This window comes from Vigna radiata, chromosome 8 (genome assembly GCF_000741045.1).
Source record: "Vigna radiata var. radiata cultivar VC1973A chromosome 8, Vradiata_ver6, whole genome shotgun sequence".
NCBI classification, from domain to species: Eukaryota; Viridiplantae; Streptophyta; class Magnoliopsida; order Fabales; family Fabaceae; genus Vigna; species Vigna radiata.
Genome location: NC_028358.1, coordinates 10,351,668 through 10,374,232, shown reverse-complemented (window position 1 = coordinate 10,374,232; position 22,565 = coordinate 10,351,668). Strand labels below are relative to the sequence as shown.

The following is a 22,565-nucleotide window of genomic DNA, read 5'->3' as shown; positions in this document are numbered from 1 at the left end:
ATAATTTCAATTAGTATAAAAAAAGACAAAGTTGCAAAGTATTTTATTCAATGTAATTATTATTGTTTTTCAACTAGTTGTAATACGAGTACGAACAATGCTTGTCATCCATTGCAGTACATAATAACCACACTCATATGAATCGATTTGTTTATTACACTACACTATATCAACACAATTATAAATAATTGAGGAAGAAAAGAAATATAGACCAAAATAGAAAACCAAGAGGGACAACCATGTAACCTTTTTCTTTTCCTTAATAGTTGATTTCCCTAACAACATGTTGTGTGCAACAAATGAACTATGAAAAATAGAATGTTTTAGGATGCACTTATATAACAAAGAAATTTCATAACATTGAGATTTTTAACAATTTATTACTTGTTTGAGATGGTTGGGAGATGCTTGTGCAAAGGAACAAAATCACACACAACAATGATGTCTTTCAAGGAAATTACAAGTAGCTTCCAATGACACCTGAATTGAAAATAACTTATAATTACAAGTCAACAAACTACACTTCTGCGACAATATAAGACGAAATATATTTGTTTTCCCGTTCAAAACATTTGGTGATGTATGCTTGAATATCATCAAAATTATTGTCTTCGTGAATGAGTTGGGGTCTATGAATCCATATACATCACTGAGCCCTATATTGTTACTAGCACCAGACATATATTTGAACACAACATTTATTTGATATAAGTAACTAGATAAATCAATTAAATATTAAAATGGTTCAGAGACTTACATCGCCAATAACTAAATAAGGGTAATATTAAACATCTAGCTTATGTATGTACAGTGGGATGTTAGCAAGTTGGGTAATTAAGAGGATCATCCACAGATAGAAGAATCTTCTTGGGTTTAAAACTTCTCTCTCGATGCGACTACGATTAAATGGAAAAATATTTAAGTATGAACATAAATAACATGTAAACTTAAAAATAGAATAATGTATGTTAGGTTTAAAAGTTTGTAGCGAGGTATCAGAAATAGAACCAACCAAATCTCTAGGCCACACGAGAGAAGATTAAATTTTTTGTGTTTATGGGTTTATGAATCCTTCTACTTATATACTAGTCATCTTTCTCATTTGTATCCAATGTGAGACTTTGCACTCACCTTGAACTCCTACCAATCTTCCCCTCAAGTGTGAGTCTCTCCACATTAGTACACCTCCCTCTCAAGCAAGTATCTAGTGATGACCATTTCTTTGTATAGTTGTTCTACAATAAAACATACTTTCCTAAAATGGAAGACTTTTGATACAAGGAACCCTTAAAGTTTTGGGTCTTTCACTTACTTTACACTGTACTCGTCCGAACCATCACAAAGGTGAACCATAAGCTTGATATCATGCTAAGAAGTGGATTTTAAATATAACTAAATCTCACTAAATCGGTTTGTAAGGTGAGATTTTTCATCCACATATATGCTCTAAATTGAATTTATCTCTAGTCGGTCTGTACTTCTAATGCACACCCATAATGCTGAGGTATTTACATCTTGTGCATGTGACTGAACATTAATAGTTGGTCTGATAGCGAGTGGAACAATAGATCCAACAAACATCAAATTTTACTAGGATAACCTTTAATCAAACCTTGATATCATGTTACAAGAAGACTTTAACTCTAATCTAACCACATAAAACTGACTTGTAAAATAAGATTTGTAGTTTGAAACAACTCATCTTCAATATTATAATATTCTCTCTCATCAATCGTATTAATCTATTTAAAATTATATTTAATAATAGAATATAATTTATTAAACTTAAAGACATAATTATGCATCATTTAAAGATTTATTCTTAAAAGCTATTCCTGTCTATATGAGTGTAAGTTACAAAGATAAATCAAAGATAAAACTGTAAAAAGCATTACCTTCTATTCAAATTAGCTTATTATGAATGGAACAAGAATCTCAACCTTTCACATTTCATGTTGCTCAAATATGAATATAATAATTCTGTTGCGCCTATTGCTATTTACACCATCTACTTCCTAAATTCGCTCATCTCTCCCTTTTCTTTATCAATGTAAAATTAGTCATTTTCACACTATTTGTTTTCTTCTCTTTTGACCATTTTAACTCATTCAACCCCTCTTCTTGTTTCTCTTCTTCCACAACTACAAACAATCACAATTCCAACTTCATCACTACTCAACTTATACTAACCAATTAATCTATCTCTAGATGTTATTTTATTTATTTTATAAAAAAATAATGTAACTTAATCTTCTCAGGGGAACAATTATATAAAATAATTTTGGGTACAATTTCAAACACCTGGGAGTGTCACATAAGTTACTCTCTAAAATTCTCCTAGAAAGTTTTTTTTTTTAAAAACAACAAAATCAGCACAATATATCTTAATATTATACACACAAAATTTAGAATTTAATACAAATATTTCTATATATAAGAAAACATCTCAGTAGAATAGGAAATGAAATGAAATCAAGTTAAAATCTATCTGTGTACCTAATTAGTAGAAAAAAATAGAAATGTTTCGGAAAATAAGGTGAAGAAAACGAATATGAAGTGTAAATAATAGGATTTAAGGTTTCCACTACCAATATATTTGATAATAAAAGTAAGAAAGTTGAATAAGTTTTTATATCTTCAAAATCAATTTATATTAAAAATAGTATTATAAAAAGATCTGTACTTTAACTATGTAAAAAAATACCCAAATATTACATGTCAATACATAAGTAAAAATGTTGCTATGATAACCAAATCAATATATTTATTAAATGATAGATACGATTACCAACAGGAGTAAATTTTGAAGTACCGAAAATAGCTTATTTAAAAAAAATGAAATAAGGGGAATGGGTCAGTTGGTCTAAAATGGGCTTGGGCTGGTTACACGAGAGGCCCAATTATTCGGATAGGATTTTACAAAACCCTAATTTGCCACCATTGGCGCTACCTCCGTTCTTGCCTCTCTCTCTCTCTCTGTCAGGGTCTGTGTGTGTTGTTGAGTGAGAGAAGCAGTTGAATTAGCAGAATGGGGCGTGTTAGGACGAAGACAGTGAAGAAGTCGTCAAGGCAAGTGATAGAGAGGTATTACTCTCGCATGACGCTGGACTTCCACACCAACAAGAAGGTTCTGGAAGAGGTCGCCATCATTCCCTCAAAGAGGCTCCGTAACAAAATCGCCGGCTTCTCCACTCACCTTATGAAGCGCATCCAGAAGGGACCGGTGCGCGGCATCTCCCTCAAGCTGCAAGAGGAGGAGCGCGAGCGCCGCATGGACTTCGTCCCCGAAGTCTCTGCCATCCGGACCGACCAGATCGAGGTCGACAAGGAGACCATCGACATGCTCGCCGCCCTCGGAATGTCCGATGTCCCCGGCGTCGTCAAGGTCGATCCGGTTGCCGTACAAGCACCGCCCGCATTCGGTCGCGGTGCCGGCGGAAGGAGGTATTAACCACCGCCGCCTTGTTTTCGGTTTTGTTCTTGTTGTTAATTAGAGGACTAGCTGTTATGTTTTGTGGTTTGGATTATTATAAATCCTAGGGATTACATTGCTTTGGCTCAGTTTTGGATGGTTGGATTTGTTAAACTGGTTAATGAAATTTATTTGGTGTTGCTTATGATTTATATGTTTATAATGTCACTCTTGCGTGAAGTGATGTGCTAATTACGCAGTTTGATTACTGCTATAAAACTAAAACGATGTTAATTAGATTTTGTCATATTAATTAATTGATCATCTGAGCTTATGAGTTGATCTTAGTCGGATTTAGATTCTCTTGTGATGATCAGCTGTTCTGCTGCTATATTAGGGTTTGAACTTTCTACTTGTTCTCCAAAATTAGCTTCCTAACATCCCTAACTTATCAATAGAGAACTGCTGGGTTTTTCTTACGTGATAATATGTAACTTTCTGGTTGAATTTTCTAATGGAGTGTAAAATTATTGGAGCATTTCCCTTTTAGTTAGGAATGTTCTATATGTGTTATTCTACAACTTGAACTATAAAAAAAGTAATTATTTTACCAATATTAGTCACATTAATTATGTTCTCATCACCTCTGTTGGTTGGTTACTAATGGGATTTCGTAGCATTTCATATTTCTAACTGGAAGAGGTGATCTATTCAAGTTACTTATACCACCCAGATTTATTTTTTGGAGTCCTATGATTAACCTAAATATTAATACCTGAAATGTTTTCTCCATTTGAAGTTTTATCTTCGTTTTACAACCTGAAAGATTTTATGCAGCTATATTTGCATAATTTTATGCCATATTTAACAGAAGTTTAACATGAGTAATGATATTGGACACGATCAGGATGATACAGATGACAATAAAATCTAAATTATTTTTGGAGTAGATCTGTTTCTGCTATTTGATTTCTAATAGTCATAAATTTGAGAAGAAAATAAGAATTTATAAATTAAAGATAATTCATGCATTAAAATTCTTATTCTATTGAAATGTTGACAGAAGAGTGAAAAATGAAGAATAATGATTAAATTACACATGTTTGTATAAATTAATTTTAGTTAAATAATAAATTATAATTTTATTATATTTAACAATTTTATTCTTATTAATATTTTTATGTTTGTGACTTTGTAAAGGTTAGATTAATTTTGTGAATTTGAAGTTTGGTGGAGTAAAATTTCTAAAAATTAGAATAGTATTTGATTGTAAAAACAAACAATTTAATTTAAAAAAAATTTGAAGATTATCAAAATATCTTTAGTAGTAAAATTAATATAAAATAATAATTGTTGATATTATATATAATTGTAAAATTTATTATAAAAAATGAAAATTACTTTTTAAAATGGAAAAGAAATTGTATTTAAATAAAATAAAATAATTATTTTTAAAATATGGTATTTTATGAATATAATTATTATCGAGTGGTATAATTTTTTTGTTATTGAAGTGAAATTGAGTATCTATGATGAAACAAATAATTAAGTCGAAATTACAATATTACATTACCTAAAAATATCTAAACATAATAAAGTTTAATTATATTTATTATAGTTTATAATAAAGTCTCGATTAAGTATTTAAGCAATTTTTTCAAACGATAATGTATTATCATTTCTACTAGATGGATACGAAGACAAAAACTCAAAGCACTGTTTAAATAAGTTATCGGCTTAAATGTTTATAGTCCTTATAAGTTACTAATTTCTTGAGGTATGATTAGATGAATGAGTTAGAGCAATTTTGTTGGTTGTAGTTGTTAGCAGTGTATTTCAACGTTCCATGGCTTATAGTTGTTGATGAATAATGGCCCTTGTTTTCTTTTTTGTTTTTTTTTTCAATTTGTCAACTATTTGAGAATTCATTTGATTTGAAGCACGTTAAGGTGACACTAACAATAGATAAAAATATGACATCTTTTGTGAAATCAAATAGAAATGAAAATGATGTAATGTAACAAATGAAAGACATAACTTAATATAATATAATAAAGCAAATTCATAATATCATGTAATACACTAATACAATATTATAAAGCTTAATCATCTAATTTGTGCATAATTAAGTTAACATTATAATTGAGATTAATGAATTGTCAGTTCATGTCCAAAGATAAGTTGACTAAGTTATCTTCAATTCGTTGAACACGTCCTTGCATTTGTTGCATATCTTGCATTTTGGTTTGCAAGTCTTGTAACCCTTCAACATTTGAGTCATCATATGAGGATTTGAAGGATAAGAAGGTTGCACAGTGTCATCATGTTGAGGACTTTGATGTTATGGTTGTTCTTTGTCTTCATCATCATCGATGTCGTGTTGTCAAACACCATTGACGTTAACAATATTCAACCTTTTTAAAGAATTAGATAAAAGAGGTTGTTTGGTCCTAGTTTGAGTGCTAGCATCAGCATTAAGATGTACTCCATTGTATTGCATGATTTGGGTGATTAAGGCACTGTGTGGTAGAGTTGTGTCACTGGCCTTGCATTTAAGCATATGTCGCATGATATGATGAGGCTCATTGATAGATATATTATTCTTAAGCACTCATAACATAAAGATATCTCCATACAACAATTTTATGAAATTTTCAGGTTGTGGAGTCAACCTATACATGATAACATAATGCAGAATTTATCATTAATGTTCAAACAACCAACCGTTTTAACACATTAACCCTGCATTTTTGGTCTGACCATAGTAACTAATGTCATATTGTAGTCATAGGAAAAGTCATTTGGTATATTTGTGATGGATAATTTCTGACTCTCATACTTGAGATAGCAACATTCAACGAATCAACTAGTTTCAATTTAATTCTTTTCTTGATCACCTCACTCTGAAGATATCCATTTGCAGAAATCCTTAGATTTGAATAGAAGACTTTGATCAAATCCAGATTAGAAGGGTCGTCCGATTCTCAAAAAAATTGATACTCCTTGAAAGGCAAGGTGATGATGAAAATATAGGCCTGAGGTCACAAACGATTCAAAATTCATAATTTTTGGAATTAGAACATTTCTTGTATAGAAATCAGTAACATAGTGTTTAATCTAATGGCTATCACTGAAGAAATGATGTTGATCTAATACTTCTTCAACAGATGGCCTCGTATATGCAGGAGCGTCTGTCTCAATTGTCGTTTTTTTTCCTTACAAATTTTTCGTGTCCTTTTTGACGATGATGACGCCATTAAACAATAACTTGAACAAAAAAAAATAATAATAACACATCAAATGTCATAAGAACAATTTAGTATTAAAATTAACAATTGAAGTGACAAAATGTCATAAGCGTTAACCAACATTGTTAAATATTAATAGCAACAATATGATATTACAATAAAAGGATGAGACAAAATGTTACAATAGAAATGAACATAAGACTATTATGCAAATGAACCTAAGACTATAATACACATAGATGGACTCAATTACCACCCACCACCATGTTACACAACTTATTCCATCTACAATGTGGGGACATTCTCATTAACCTTTTTGTACGTGTAGGATTTGCACTGAGGAAATCATAACAATGCTCCATAAGTGTTTTGTCTTGTTTGTTCATCGCAATCAACATTTCCTATATGTCGCCCTTCATGTATTGGAATGTAGGGGTACGACACAGGATTTCATTTCACTTCTCCAATATGGCAATCGCCTGTCACTTGGCCATGTTTGATATTTTCTCAAAATGAAAATTTCAAGATCCCATTACATCCATGAAACCATCTAGCTTGGTTGTCAACTTATCAAATTGTGAGTCCATTATGTTTATCATATCTGCCTTCCTCTTTGAACTACGTAAGGATGACCTGCCTCAAGAATGGATGGAAGGCACAAAATGAGTTGTCCCTGGATTGTACTCGTCCATAGCTGGAGAGGATAGTGGAATTGGGGTTGTAAACCCTGGAAACATGGGCTCTTCAAGAATGTATTCCATTTGCTCGTTAAGATCAACCTATATACGAGCCTCTTGTCGAAGTTGACATGCTTGCCAAGCGGTCTGAACTCCACTCCTAGTAGCTCGATGGCTTCATTGACGTAATAGGATCCAACAATGTTCATTTTTGAGAAAATATCAAATATGGTTGAGCGATAGGTGATTGTCATGGAGAAGCAAAATAAAGTCCTATGTCGCACCCCTATATTCCAATACACGAAGAGCGATATATGGGAAATGTTGACTACAATGAACAAACAAGACAAAACACTTATAGAGTAATGTTATTATTTCCTCTATGCAAATCTTGCATGCACAAAAAGGTTAATGGAATGTTGCCACATCGTAGAAGGAATAAGTTGCGTAACATGATGGTAGGTGGTAGTTAAGTCCATCTGTGTGACACACCTCTACCATACGGTGTCTTGATCACCCAAATCATTCAATATAATGGAATACATCTTGATGCTGACACCAACACTTAAATTGGGACCAGACAACATTTTTCGACTAATTCTTTAAAGAGGTTGAATATTGTTAATATCAATGGTGTCAGGCAGCACGACATCGGTGATGATGAAGATGAAGAGAAACCACAACATCAAAGTCCTCAATATGACGACCATGTGCAGCCTCCTCTCTATCCTTCAAATCCTTAAATGATGGCTCAAATATAGGAATGAGTACAATACTTACAAGATATGGAACAAATGCAGGAGCATGTTCAACAAATTAAAGATAATTTGGCCAACTTATCTTTGGACATGAACCGATAATTCACTAACCTCAATTATAATGTTAACTTAATTTTGCACAACTTAGATGATTAAGCTTTATAATAGGTTTAATGTCTCAATACGTTCCTATTTTCGTCCAGAATCTCAAATAGGTTCCCTTCTTTTTCGGCGTCTCAATTCAGTTCTTATTTTCTTAAAATTGAATCAAACAGGACCATTCCGTCAAATTGAGATGACGTCGCTAAGAAGGTTACATTGACCGTGTAGTTTTTTATTATGTGGCATTGAAAATGTGACTGAATTGTATTTTTTAATTTTTGAATTAAAAAATGAAGTATACTATGTATATTTCATTTTTTAATTCAAAAATTAAAAAAACACAATTCAGTAGCGTTTTTAATGTCACGTAATAAAAAATTACACTGTCAGCATACTCTTCCTAACGGCGTCATCTCAATTTGACGGAAAGGTTCTATTTGATTCAATTTTACAAAAATAAGAACTCAATTGAGACGCCAAAAAAGAAAGAGACGTATTTGAGATTCCCGGTGAAAATAGGGACCTATTGAAACATTAAACCCTTTATAATATTACATGACTGTATTACATGACATTATGAATTTGCTTTATTATATTACATTAACTTATGTTTTTCATTTGTTGTTACATTACATTAATTTCATTTCTACTTTATTTCATAAAAATTGTCATACTTTTTTTATATTGTAAATGTCACCTTAATGAACTTCAAATCATATGGATTCTCGAATAATTAGAAAATTGAAAAAAAAAATACTGAAACAAAAAAAGTATGTCATTGTTCATCGACAACTACAAGCCATGAATCGTCGAAATGCGCTCCTAATAGCCACAACCAACGAAATTGTTCCAATTCATTCATCTAATCATTCCTTAGAAGAAATTGAAAACTTATTAAGGACTATAAACATTCAAGACAATAACCCATTTAGTCGGTGCTTCGAATTTTTGTTTTCACATTGAATAAGTTGTTTACATACCTAAACAACGAAACTTTATTATAAATTATGATAAATATAGTTGTACTTTATTATATTTTAACATTTTTATATCATGTAATATTTTAATTTGACTTAATTATATGTTTCGTCATGAATATTCAATTTCACTTTAATAACAAAAATTATACCATTTGACAGTAAATTATAATCATAAAATATTATGTTTAAAAATAAAGGTTAAATATGTTTTTAGTCCCTATACTTTGGGGCTATTTTGGTTTTAGTCCATTTTCAAACTAAGGTACAATTTAGTCCTTCAACTTTAAAAAACTCTGGTTTTAGTCTTTTTTACCAAATTTTTTTAACTTTATTTGTTGCTTCAAGCAAATAAAGTTAAAAAAAATTGGTAAAAGGGATTAAAACCAGAGTTTTCTAAAGTTGAAGAATTAAATTGTACCTTAAGTTTGAAAATAGACTAAAACCAAAATCACCCCAAAGTATAAGGACTAAAAACATATTTAACCCTAAAAATAATTATTTTACTTTACTTAAATATAATTTATTTTTCATTTTTAAAATTAATTTTCATTTTTTTTTCTTTAATTATATATAATATTAAGAATTACCATTTTGTATTACTTTTACTATAAAAGGTATTTTAACAATTTTCAATTTTTATCAATTAAACCATTTTTGTTATCTATCACATCAATGAAATTTTATACTAATTTTTACAAATTTTATTTCTCAAGTCTCTTCAAATTCATTTAGTGACTTTATCTCAAATCTATCTTCTAAAGTAAACCCAGTGTAAAAGAAAAAGTTTCGATCCAATAAAATTTAAATAGATTGAGTTGAAAATTAGACTAAACTCAATCTCATCCTACCATTTTACAAAATAGTATTACATGCATGTTAGTGTCTTGCATAACAAAAATCTTAAATTGATAATTAATTTTTTTTTAAATTCTTTGATTCATCTACACTTCATAGTTCCTTAATTATAAAATTATAAATTGTTTTACATTTCTAGTCTTTTTACTATAAGACTTGATTTCTCAAACTTTATTTTTACTAATTTATAACTTAAATTTATTATTAATTACAAGTAAAAAAAAGACCATATATTTTTATATTTCTAAAAAAAGTAATTATAATCGTTGAAGACTAATTTATATTAATTTATAGTATGATGTATTATCCAACAATGTGCATAAAACCTATATATTATATTTATTATAATTTATATATATATATATATATATTTATATTTATATTTATATATATATATATATATATATATATATATTTATATATATATATATATATATATATATATATATATATATATATTTATATATATATATATATATATATATATATATATATATTACATTCTCATTTATTTTTATTTTAAGTTTAATAAAGAAAAAACTTATATTTAAATATTAAAAGAAACTATAATAATTACTATATAACATATGTTTACATAATTATCAACTACTTGACTAATAATAATTAGATTTAATAGATTCGGAGAGGTTCTTATTTCTGCAGATTTACATCAATTGAGTCCTCGTATTTTGAAAGGTCTCATTTAAGTCCCTATTTTGATAAAATTGAGTCAATAAAATTCTTGCCGTTAAATGTTGTGGACGACATTAATTTTCTTACAATGTGGCATTCTGAGGTGTCCTTTAATTACGACGTGGCACGGTATCAGAAGAGTCTTGTTGACCAGCTTTGACTGATTCATAACGTGACCAATGAAGACCTGCCACGTGTCAACCCCTTCCCCACCCAAAATTAGGGTTTCAAATTGGAGAAAGGAGGAAAACTTGTGCCTCTGCGCTGCTATGAAGGGTAGATGACGCTCTATCGCAATTCGCCATGGAGATGCGTCTTTGATTCTGTTGTGGTTTTCTTACAGGTGATGAAGATGAAGATGGTTGTGCGATGGTGGTCAAGATGTGAAATCATGGTTGTGGCAAGATGATGACGGCGACCAGAAGCAGCGAGGATTGTTGATGCGCGAGTGGAGGTGTGATGCGGTATCTATGGAGTCTGGATGATTTTTTGGGTTTTTGGTTTGGCTTTGCAGGTTATATGAATGGTGGAGATCATTTTGTGTAGGAGGAGGCTCGCAGTACTCCAGCGGCAAGGTTGTTGTTGTGCGACCGCGGCCGAATTTGGGGTTTTGTTCTTCTCTGCTTTTGAGCATTAGTGGTGGTGAAGACTGGTGGCACAATTATGATTGCGGCTGCTTCTGCGAACATGCGAAGACGACAATGGTGGCTGATGAGGATCGAGTTGGCGGCACTGGATGGTGCAATGGTGGTTGACGGCACGGAATCAACTTATTATGTGGTTGAAGGAGAACGATGATACTTCAACATTTATTTTAAATATTTTTTAAACTTAAAATCAAATAAATTCACATTATTATGCCACGTGATTATTAAATGACATCTTAGCATATCACATTGCAAGAAAATTAACGCACATTGATTCAATTTTACCAAAATAGGGATTCAATTGAAAACTTTTATCTTACTAAGACTCAATTGATTCGCAGAAAAAGATAGATCCGAACATATTAAACCTAATAATTAAAATAAAATTGGACATACGCCTAATCATTGCTTAATCACAAGCATATACAGTATTAGTTACTGAGAATGTTAAAATTCTAACAAAAAGAATTTACATAGGAATTGAACAAAATTGAGGAAAATGGAAGAAATAAGCCTACCAAAGAAGAACAACACACAAAACAAAAGAACGTTTTAATTCAAAAATCTTCCAGAAACAAGGCGTAACAAAGAAAGAACCTGCGTCGGCGTCAACCTCCGAATCGCTTCTTAAGATAATTTCTCATGACTTCCCGGCGAGCCTTCAACCGCTCCTGTTGAGGAGCCACGTTAAGAAACGAGTAATAAGCTCCGAAGCCGAAGCACAAACCACCGACGATAAATACGCCGCCAGTCACCACCATCTGCCTTGCCGTCGGCGCATACAACCACACCATAATTGAATTCACTAATTTTTTTTGGTAGTTAACGGAAGACATTCTTCTCTGCCTAAAAATATAAAAAGATAAGAGTTGCAATATGGGCTAAGGCCCATTTCAAAGCAGGCCGAATCTGGATGATTAAAAACGACCAAGTTTATTCATTGAGTTACGAGTAATTAATGAAATTATCTCTTCAAGATTAATAAAAAAAAAATGGCATATATAGATTGCTTATTTGAATTTGTAATACCCTTTGGGTAATGCTATCGTAATTTTTAATTATTTTAAAAAGTTTTACCTTTTCTATTGGTAAGTTTTTTAAGAGTAATTCTGAAAACATTAATCCTTTCATCCTTACTTTTACTTTTCTCTTAATCATAAATAGTTTATTCAAACATTTTATCAATAAAAAAAATGAAATGACTAGATTGATAAAATAATTAAGCTAAAGAATGAGGACTAATTAATTTACAATTGTCAAAAGAGTAATTTAAACCCTTCTGCCCCTCTCCATATATTTATCGGTTTATTTATGTATTTATTCATTTATTTTTCTATATTATATATATATATATATATATATATATATATATATATATATATATATATATTTCTAACTAAATGGAAGATAAAATAGATAATAAATTCCACAAATCAATCTTGAGCTTTAGTAAAATTGCATAAGCTTTCATTTCTTTGTTAACATTTACAATAACTTTTTTTTCTTTTGTAGAAGTATATTGAGCTACGATTTTCAAATAATCAATAAGCTTAGTATAATTTGTAAAAGGAAATTGTGTAATTTTTTTAAGAAATTACCGAAGGTGTGTATAGCAATAGAAAAAATGGTGTAACTCTTCAAACTTTACAAGTATTTGTATAACTCTAAAATAAAATAGCCTAATTAGATTTTTTATTTTAATATGTTCATTACTACAATAGTTGAAATATTTCCGAGTAAGACCATATAATAAAATAAATAAATAATAGTATATTGGTTAAAATAAATAATGTGGAAGAAAAGAATCAGAAATTAATAATAAAAGAGTACAGTGTGCCTAAAAAAGACATTATGGCTTCATTATAATTTTGATTTTAATATTTTGGAAAAAAAAAGTTGGTTCATAATTTGTTTACGTAATTTTCGTCCTTTAAAATTTAATTGCTTGAGAATTTTTATTCAATTTTGATTTTTAAAGACATTCAAATTTATTTGCTAATTAATTAAGTGCATTTCACCTGGTAACTTGATAACTAACATAGAAAACATTTTAATTCATTGAAATGTAAAAGATTAAAAGAATAAAAAATATATTGACTGACCTAATTTTTATGGCTACATTTTATCTTCATAAACACAGTCCACATTTATTTGAGTTTGATTGAAGCAAAAGAGTGATCAATTTGTTTGTTAATATGGTTTAATCATTTTCGAGATTCTTGTTTATTTAGAATTGTCTCAAATCCTTGTATTATTTTTTGTCTCAATATTTTTGTAAAATTGAATTAATTGTAACTTTGTCTTTAATTGGATTGGATGATATTAAGATTTCTATCTCGTGACATGCTGATCAAGCAATTATTTGTTATGTGACACGCTGAACTCCCATTAGGTGGAATTTATTTATTTTAAATTTAAATAAGTTAAATTGAATAAAAAACAACGTTTTATTTATTGTGTGAAATTAAAATAAAATGTATTAAGAATAAGTTAGGGATTTTTTGGTGAGATTGTTGAGTGTGCAAAATTAGGAAAAATAGGGTTTGAGTGGGTTCGTTGTTCTCGTTGGGAATTGGGATTTTTTTTCAATCAAATTAGTTCTCGAACAAGAGAATTGGGGTTTCACACACTGTGGATGGCGATGTGGATCTCGTCTTCGGTGGAGCTTCGTCAGAGGCTAACGGTACTTCGGAGGAAGCTTCTGAAAAGGATATTGAATTGAAACGTGTAAGCATTGAAGGCGGCGCAAGATCCGTTCGAAAAAGAATCGTGGAGAATGAGACTCGAGTTGCTGCTGCGGATGAGCTAGTTACGGATCACGAGGAATATGTTGTTGTCGGTGCCTTAGATGTTCAAAATAGTGTCGCTACGAGGACGAGATTGTCGGTGATGTGAATGAGAATGTGAATGAAGTTGAGGAATGTGAACTGTTGGATCGTGTGAAGGTTTCTGGAGATGAAAACAGTGTCCTTATCAATATCGTGGAGGGAGATACTGACGCGAATCAAGGTGATCGTGACTTCGAATGTGTTGAAGTTCATAATGATGTGGCGATGGTGGATGGCGTTGAGGAGGAAGTGACTGTTGGTGCTGATGCGAGCGGTGGAGATGATGGACAGGTACAAAGCGAGTGGAGATGAAAAACAATGCATCACACTTACTTAAGTAACTCATCATTTATAAAAAATAATTCATTACTTATAAAATTTGTAGTATAATCACCATTAGCCATTTCACTTATAAGGACAAAGATGGAGAATCTTTCATGTTCAAGCTTTTTTTACTTAATCTAAGTGCCTAAAGCCTCAAACCAAAATTATAGCCACCAACGAACAACACAAATTAATGAATGTGTAATTCTTTGTCTATATAATTGCATAATTTTACACTAGTGCATATTAATTTTCGGATTGCAGAATCTGTATTATGTATCGGATTATAAAATCTGATTTGACTTACTGAATTCGAGAAAAAGAAAATCAGATTATCTAATTCGACCAAAATAATCAGATCATGACATCGAGAGCATTAGTGTGGATCAAATTATTATAAAATAAAATTTTATCTTCAACTATCGATATATCCTTTAAAAAAATATTGATAACATCTCCGTTAGCGTCCCAATATTTTGACACCACTTTTTTAACACCATTTTGACATTGCCACGTGTCGTCACGACATTGGGTGTTCTTTAAAAAAAAAATTTAAAATCTGACGTTAGATTTGTTAGGGGATTTTGAATTTTAGGTTTCCCTTTTTACCCTTATCCCTGTTTCATCAGATTTACCCATTCCTTTTGGTTTCTTCTCATTTCTCCATCTTCGGTCTCACTATCCTCGTCCCTTCCTCCCTTTCAACATTAGATCTTGTTGTCACCATCTTGTGTTGGCTATCTTGGACGGTTCCATTGTTGCATTTGTTGTGTTCGCGATCTTGTGTGTGTCTTCGACGAGCCATGGATGCTTCCACTCAGTACGGTCCTTCGACGAGCAAGGTAAGTTTGTTGTTCCTTTTGTCCGTTTTGTTTGTGGGTATTTGGTGGTTCTTTCCTTCGTTGATCCATTTTGTTTTTGGGTATTTCCTTGTTTGTTTTGGGTTCCTTCAAGTAATAAGGTAAATTTGTTCTTTGTAGTCCGTTTGTCCATAGGGAAAAATGGCCTTTCCGTTTTTGGGTATTTCCTTGTTAAGTTTGTAGTTGTTTTTGTTTTAGGGTTTTGAATTTTTTGGTACTTTCGTTTGTGGTTGATGCAGTTGACGGTTCGACACTCCTTTTCCACGAACTATATTTCAACTTTGAACAAGCAATTGACACAGGAGCACCGGTCATTGATTTCTGGGACTCCTTTTCGTTGGTTCCTAGATTTTAGTCCTAAAGTTAGACTAGCAAGGAATATATTGAGTCAATTAGTGGTGAAGTGGGTTGATTCTAGTGGTTCTTTTTTAATCGGAGATAAACTAGTCCCTGTGACTGAGAAGGACTTTTGTTTAGGTTTGGGGTTGAGTACAGATGGTAAGGATTTGAACTTGAAAGAAAATTATAAAAGCAGTTCATGTGTTAAATATGTAGGCAAAGACACAAAAGATTTGGAGTTGGGTTACAAATGTATGATGAGGAAACGTAAGAAGAAGATTCTGTGTTCTGATTTTTGTAGTTTGTATATATTAGTTGGGATATCTGAGTTATTACTTCCCAATCATAGCAGAAGAGTGTTTCCACTTTTGTATGAAATTGTTGATAATTTAAGTGGTTTGGGTAATTTTTGTTGGGATAGTTTAGTGTACCATTATTTGATACGTAGTTTGTGCAATGCTTCAGATGATTTGAAAAAGGGAAAAGGCACAAGCAATGTTTATGTTGATGGTTGTACATGCTGCAGGTAATTTGAATTTAATCATTTCTTATTGTGTGTTGTGGCTTGAATTGTGTGCATTATTAACAGTTTTGATGATGATTTTTGTTTAGGTATGGTTTTGTGAAAAATTTATACCTCCCAAAGGTCAAATACATAAATCTCCTAGAATATTGCATTGGATGAATGTACATTTGGGAGACAACGATGTGAAACAAGCTTTGGAGAGTGGTGCAGTATGATGTTTATTGTTTGAGTGATTTATGTTATCATATATGTGTTGCTGGTATGCTATGATTTGTTGAATTTCAAGTTGATCATGATTTTGATGTTGGTGCAATGAATGATGACAAGGATGAACAACCAAGCCTGAAAACGAAAGTTGAGAAACCACAGTAAAGAAAATATTGAAACGAAAACTCAAAGACAGTGTTATGCGTACCATGGAGCATCAGCAAAATCTAGTTGCAGAGCTTAAAAGGGAGGTTCTTGTGTTGGAGCAACAGGTTGCTTATGAGAAAACTAGACGAAGAAGACCGAAGGAAGGTGGACAGAGTGTGCCACGTGAAGAACTTTCCTTCTCCCCGGGAGGCATGTCCAATGATTCAACTCCAATGAAGACTTTTGTGAGGATATGGTCACGAAGGCGGTTCAAGAACAGATTGTTTAGAGATTATAATCTATAAATACTTAGTCTTATTGTTGATAGATGTTTTATTGTTGACAAATGTGTTTTGTAATTTCAATGTTAAAGAATGTTGCATTGAACTTTCCTTGTTTCACATAGTATTAAAGTTAAATGAATGAGTTATGTCATTGGCCTTGGGAAATAATGTTACCTTTTAGTTGTTAAATATTAAACTTGACATATTTTTTAGTGTTGTTGGACTTAATAAACGAAAGAAACAATGCATGTGGACATAGGAAACATTTAGAGTTGAATAGACAAACCTTGTTCAGTAAAAAAATAAGCACTTATAAACGTTTACAGGATGTGGGTAAACGTTTACGCGAACAATTTGTGGATTTTGTAGTTCTATTCACTAAAACTAGTTGGTTGAATTCCTGCATCAAGTGCAAGTAAACGTTTACGCGAACAATTTATGGATTTTGTACAGAAAGTTGAACTACAGGAGCCAATTTTTGGTACAAAGGGGACTACTATGTCAAATGTAGAATTCTTTGCAAAGCTTGGATTGTTTTATGTTGTTTAGGTGTGGAAAGGTATTAGGGGACCCCAAATTCCATTAAGGAAGTAGTTCTGTTCACTAAAACTAGTTGGTTGAATTCCTTAATCAAGTTCACTTAAAAAAGCAGTTGTAAACGTTTACAGGTTGGGGATAAACGTTTATGCGATCAAGTTTTGGAATTTTTATAGAAAGTTGTTCTATATGAGCTAATTTTTGGTACACAGGGGACCACTATGTAAAATTTCCAACTCTTTGCAAAGAAGTTAGAATATGGTGATTTCACCCAAAGTCATTCAGTCCAACAAACATTAAAGATATTTATTATGAAAAAAAAAATTACAGGACTTGAAAATAAATTCATTATGTCATTTGTCATTCACACTGATATTGGGTTGTTCAGAATACAACTACATCCATTAATGTGAACTTGTACTGTAATATCATGGCAATGGTGGTCAACCTCGAAGACAAGAACGTATCCTTCCTTCAAGCCATATTCACTGCAAAATTCTTTCCAACCTTTTCCAAACTTTGTTGAATTTCTAGTATGTGAAACCAAAACCTTACACAGGATGTCATCCTTATGACCAAGAAGCGCAACCTCTGTCAAGCCTTTGTTCCTAATTTCATTCTCAAATGTAGTTCGCAAGTCTTTTCAAAATTGGGAAATTTTATTAGTGATGCAAATTAAGTTGGCAACTTTGAAGTATTTCATACATACCAATTGACTTCCTTCACTTTGTGATTTAGTCAATTTGACAACTAAGAATGACGAATAAGGATCATAAGTACATAGATCAATGAAATATTGCCAACTCTTCTCGGTGCAAGAACCAAAATATATTATAATTTTGAAGTTGTCGTTACCCATATACTGGAAGGTGATGTGGGCATCATCAACCCTTTCATGATATACGTTTCTCAGTGAACACCATCCAGTCGTAATTCTAGGATGCAATAAGTTCATGTTATAGGTTACCAAATGTGTTTGACCATGATTGTCTAGCAACAACCATGTACTTCCTAATTCATTTTCAAACGTTGCAGCGACATGCCTATCCACACACCCAAAATCCTATAGTCGTTGTTTCAAAATAAGAATAATATAAAATTCTTTAAGAAAATTTATAAGAAAAGACAACATGTTTACCAAATCTGTGAGGTGGATGGTTGAGAACTCCTATAAGATTGTTGTTGTTCCAGTGCTTGATGATGCGACCATGATTTTGACAAGAAGAAAGTGTGGATATGTATGTGTTAGTGCATTTGACAGATACCTGAACAAGGAATTTATAGGTCCTTTTGTTCTGCAGGAGTCACTTTTGACAACACAGGAGACCATTGTCGACAATTATAATTATATCTCATAAAGTTAAGAACTTTGATTTATAGTAAAACACTTCATTACTAAACAAACCTTACAATATTGAGATACCAACATAGTCATCTCAAGAACAAAAGATAAAAATAAAATAAACAAATATTAACAACAAATTCTAAGGACTAGGATCGTTGTCAAAGCGGGTGCATAAATGCTGCATTTGTTCGTCAATGTGTCCAGCTCGCGAATCCAATGACTCCAATCTTGTCCCCATGGCCAACTCCATGTTTGAGAATTGCGTTTGAAAGACATCAAATTTGGTCCCCACGGTCATCTACAAGTTTTCAAAACGCGTATCGAAGGAGTCTAATCTTGAACCAACAAAACTTTGTGTTTCTTGGATGTGGTTGAGTACATCGTTTAGTGATGTGGATGAACTACCTTCATCATTATGTTCTTGTACTATATCTTCAGGTTGTGGATTGGGGGTCTTCTTTTTTGGAACCCACTCTCCTTCTTCGTTTTGGACATAACCAAATGACCCTATTACTTCAGATCTTATCCTTAGTTTTGACTTAACTGACGTAGACGGATCAGTTTCAGTGGGAACTTCAAACAACTCCAAGAACATGCTTATCAGATGAGGATATGACAATTTTGCATTGTCCTTTAATGCCTTTTTCATCTTTTTTATAAGATGTCCCCAGTTAATTTGCATGTTATTGAAAAGTGCCCACAGGACGATAATGTCCTCTTCGGATGCTTGACCATTATTGGTTGCACGAGGAAGTAAGATTCGAGTCAGAACGTAATGAAGAATCCTAGGTTGTACCTTCATACGCGCTGCCAAAATTCTTCCATGTATGTCAGCATCGTGTATACACACCAGTTGGCGAGCACTTATAGAATCGTAGTGTTCTTCCCACTCATCAACAATTCTTCCTTCGTAACGAACACCACCGTATGGGAGTGAAGTCATCTCATTAAAAACTTTAGGGTTTATTTTGATTATGATCCATTTCATTTCGCTTCGAATAACCCCTGTAGCCAAAATGGTCATGTTGTTGTAGAAGACTTTTACTAATTCCAGGTAGAAATCTCTTCGTAAGGAACCAAATTCTAGAAGCCCAGCCTCGGACAGTATGTCGTAGAATTGGAAATTCCAACCTTCGAACCACTCGTCTTCTAGATTGGGATGTGGTGGTAATCGTTTACCAAATTTGTGTAAACAATTACATTAACTGTTGCCCCCACGTCCCCACCTTAGGGTTGTTGTTGTGTCCATTTAAGTACCCACGTCCCCCATTTCAAATCCCTAATTATCCTTCAATGCCTGATCGCGCTAAGAAGAAACAAAGGGCATCTTCATCTCGTGGTGGATGTCGTCGCCGCCACAGCCCGACCTCATCCCCACCACCATCCCCACCACCTTCCCCACCATCATCACCACCACCACTAAACAATGGACTTTTCTCTTCGGATGAACAATATCAGAAATTTGCTACCCATTTTTTCAATCGTGAAATCTTGGAAAGCAAATATCTAAATGACGGGTGGTTCGAAGGTCAGAATTTCCAATTCTACGACATATTGTCCGAGGCTAGGCTTCTAGAATTTGTTTCCTTACGAAGAGATTTCTACCCGGAATTAGTAAAAGTCTTCTACAACAACATGACCATTTCGGCTACAGGGTAATCGAAGCGAAATGAAATGGATCATAATCAAAATAAGCCCTAAAGTTTTTAATGATATGGCTTCACTCCCATCCGGTGGTGTTCGTTACAAAGGAAGAATTGTTGATGAGTGGAAAGAGCACTACGATTCTATAAGTGCTCGTCAACTGGTGTGTATACACGATGCTGACATACATGGAAGAATTCTAGCAAGGCGTATGAAGGTACAACCTAGGATTCTTCATTACGTTTTAACTCGAATCTTACTTCCTCGTGCAACCAATAATGGTCAAGCATCCGAAGAGGACATTATCATCCTGTGGGCACTTTTCAATAACATGCATATTAACTAGAGACATCTTATCAGAAAGAAGATGAAAAAGGCATTAAAGGACAATGCAAAATTGTCATATCCTCATCTGATAAGCATGTTCTTGGAGTTGTTTGAAGTTCCCACTGAAACTGATCCGTATACGTCAATTAAGTCAAGACTAAGGATAAGATCTGAAGTAATAGGGTCATTTGGTTATGTCCAAAACGAAGAAGGAGAGTGGGTTCCAAAAAAGAAGACCCTCAATCCACAACCTAAAAATACAGTACAAGAACATAATGATGAAGGTAGTTCATCCACATCACTAAACGATGTACTCAACCGCATCCAAGAAATGCGGAGTTTTGTTGGTTCAAGATTAGACTCCTTCGATAAACGTTTTGAAAACTTGCAGATGACCGTGGGGACAAAATTTAATGTCTTTCAAACGCAATTCTCAAACATGTAACTGGCCATGGGGACAAGATTTGAGTCCTTGGATTCGCGAGTTGGACACATTGACGAACAAATGCAGCATTTCCTCACCCGCTTTGACAACGATCCTAGTTCTTAGAATTTGTTGTTAATATTTGTTTATTTTTATTTTTATCTTTTGTTCTTCAGATGACTATGTTGGTATCTCAGTATTGTAAGGTTTGTTTAGTAATGAAGTGTTTTACTACAAATCAAAGTTCTCATACTTTATGGGATATAATTATAATTGTCGACAATGGTCCCTTGTGATGTCAAAAATGGCTCCTGCAGAACAAGATTGTGTACAAATTCCAATTTCTTTTCGTGTAATCGTTTACACCTTTATGGTAAACCATTACATGCAGAGGTTGCATCACCAAACCTAGCTTATTATTCTAATATTTGATCCTTTAGGTGAATAGTTCGTCAAATGTTTTTAAGGAGCATTAAATTTTCATTCTTTGGTGGGTAAAACTGTTTGACTACAATAATGGTACATTAAAAGGCACCATAATGGTACATTAAAAGGCTTTTAACTCTCCAACATTTTCCCAGTGACATTCACATGACTATTATCCAAATATTGAATGCAATGCTTTGACCAAAATAGTTGAGAGACTTTAAGAAAGACGTGAAGGACCTATAAATTCCTTGTTCAGGTATCTGTCAAATGCACTAACACAAACATATCCACACTCTCACTTTCTTCTTGTTAAAATCATGGCCGCATTTGACCTTATGGGAGTTCTCAACTATCCACCTCACAGATTTGGTAAACATGTTGTATTTTCTTATAAATTTTCTTAAAGAATTTTATATTATTCTTATTTTGAAACAACGACTATAGGATTTTGGGTGTGTGGATAGGCATTTCGCTGCAGCGTTTGAAAACGAATTAGGAAGTACGTGGTCGTTGCTGGACAATCACGGTCACACACATTTGGTAACCTATAACATGAACTTATTGCATCCTAGAATTACGACTGGATGGTGTTCACTGAAAAACGTATATCATGAAAGGGTTAATGATGTCCACATCACCTTCTAGTATATAGGTAACGACAACTTTAAAATTATAATATATTTTGATCATTGCACCGAGAAGAATAGGCAATACTTCATTGATCTATGTACTTATGATCCTCATTTGTCATTCTTCGCTGTCAAATTGACTAAATCACAAAGTGAAGGAAGTCATCTGGTATGTATGAAATACTTCAAAGTTGCTAACTTAATTTGCATCACTAATAAAATTTCCCAATTTTCACAGGACTTGCGAACTACATTTGAGAATGAAATTAGGAACAAAGGCTTGACAGAGATTGCGCTTCTTGGTCATAAGGATGGCATCCTGTGCAAGGTTTTGGTTTCACAT

General features: G+C 32.6%; 1 protein-coding gene across 1 annotated transcript; it reads left to right on the top strand.

The window, feature by feature from the left end:
* Window positions 1–2,936: 2,936 nt before the first annotated feature.
* LOC106771202 (40S ribosomal protein S17-like) lies at window positions 2,937–3,626 on the top strand. The gene has a single exon (XM_014657133.2). The coding sequence runs from the start codon at window positions 3,029–3,031 to the stop codon at window positions 3,449–3,451; it is 423 nt and encodes a 140-aa protein (XP_014512619.1). The 5' UTR covers window positions 2,937–3,028; the 3' UTR covers window positions 3,452–3,626.
* The last annotated feature ends 18,939 nt before the right edge of the window (window positions 3,627–22,565 follow it).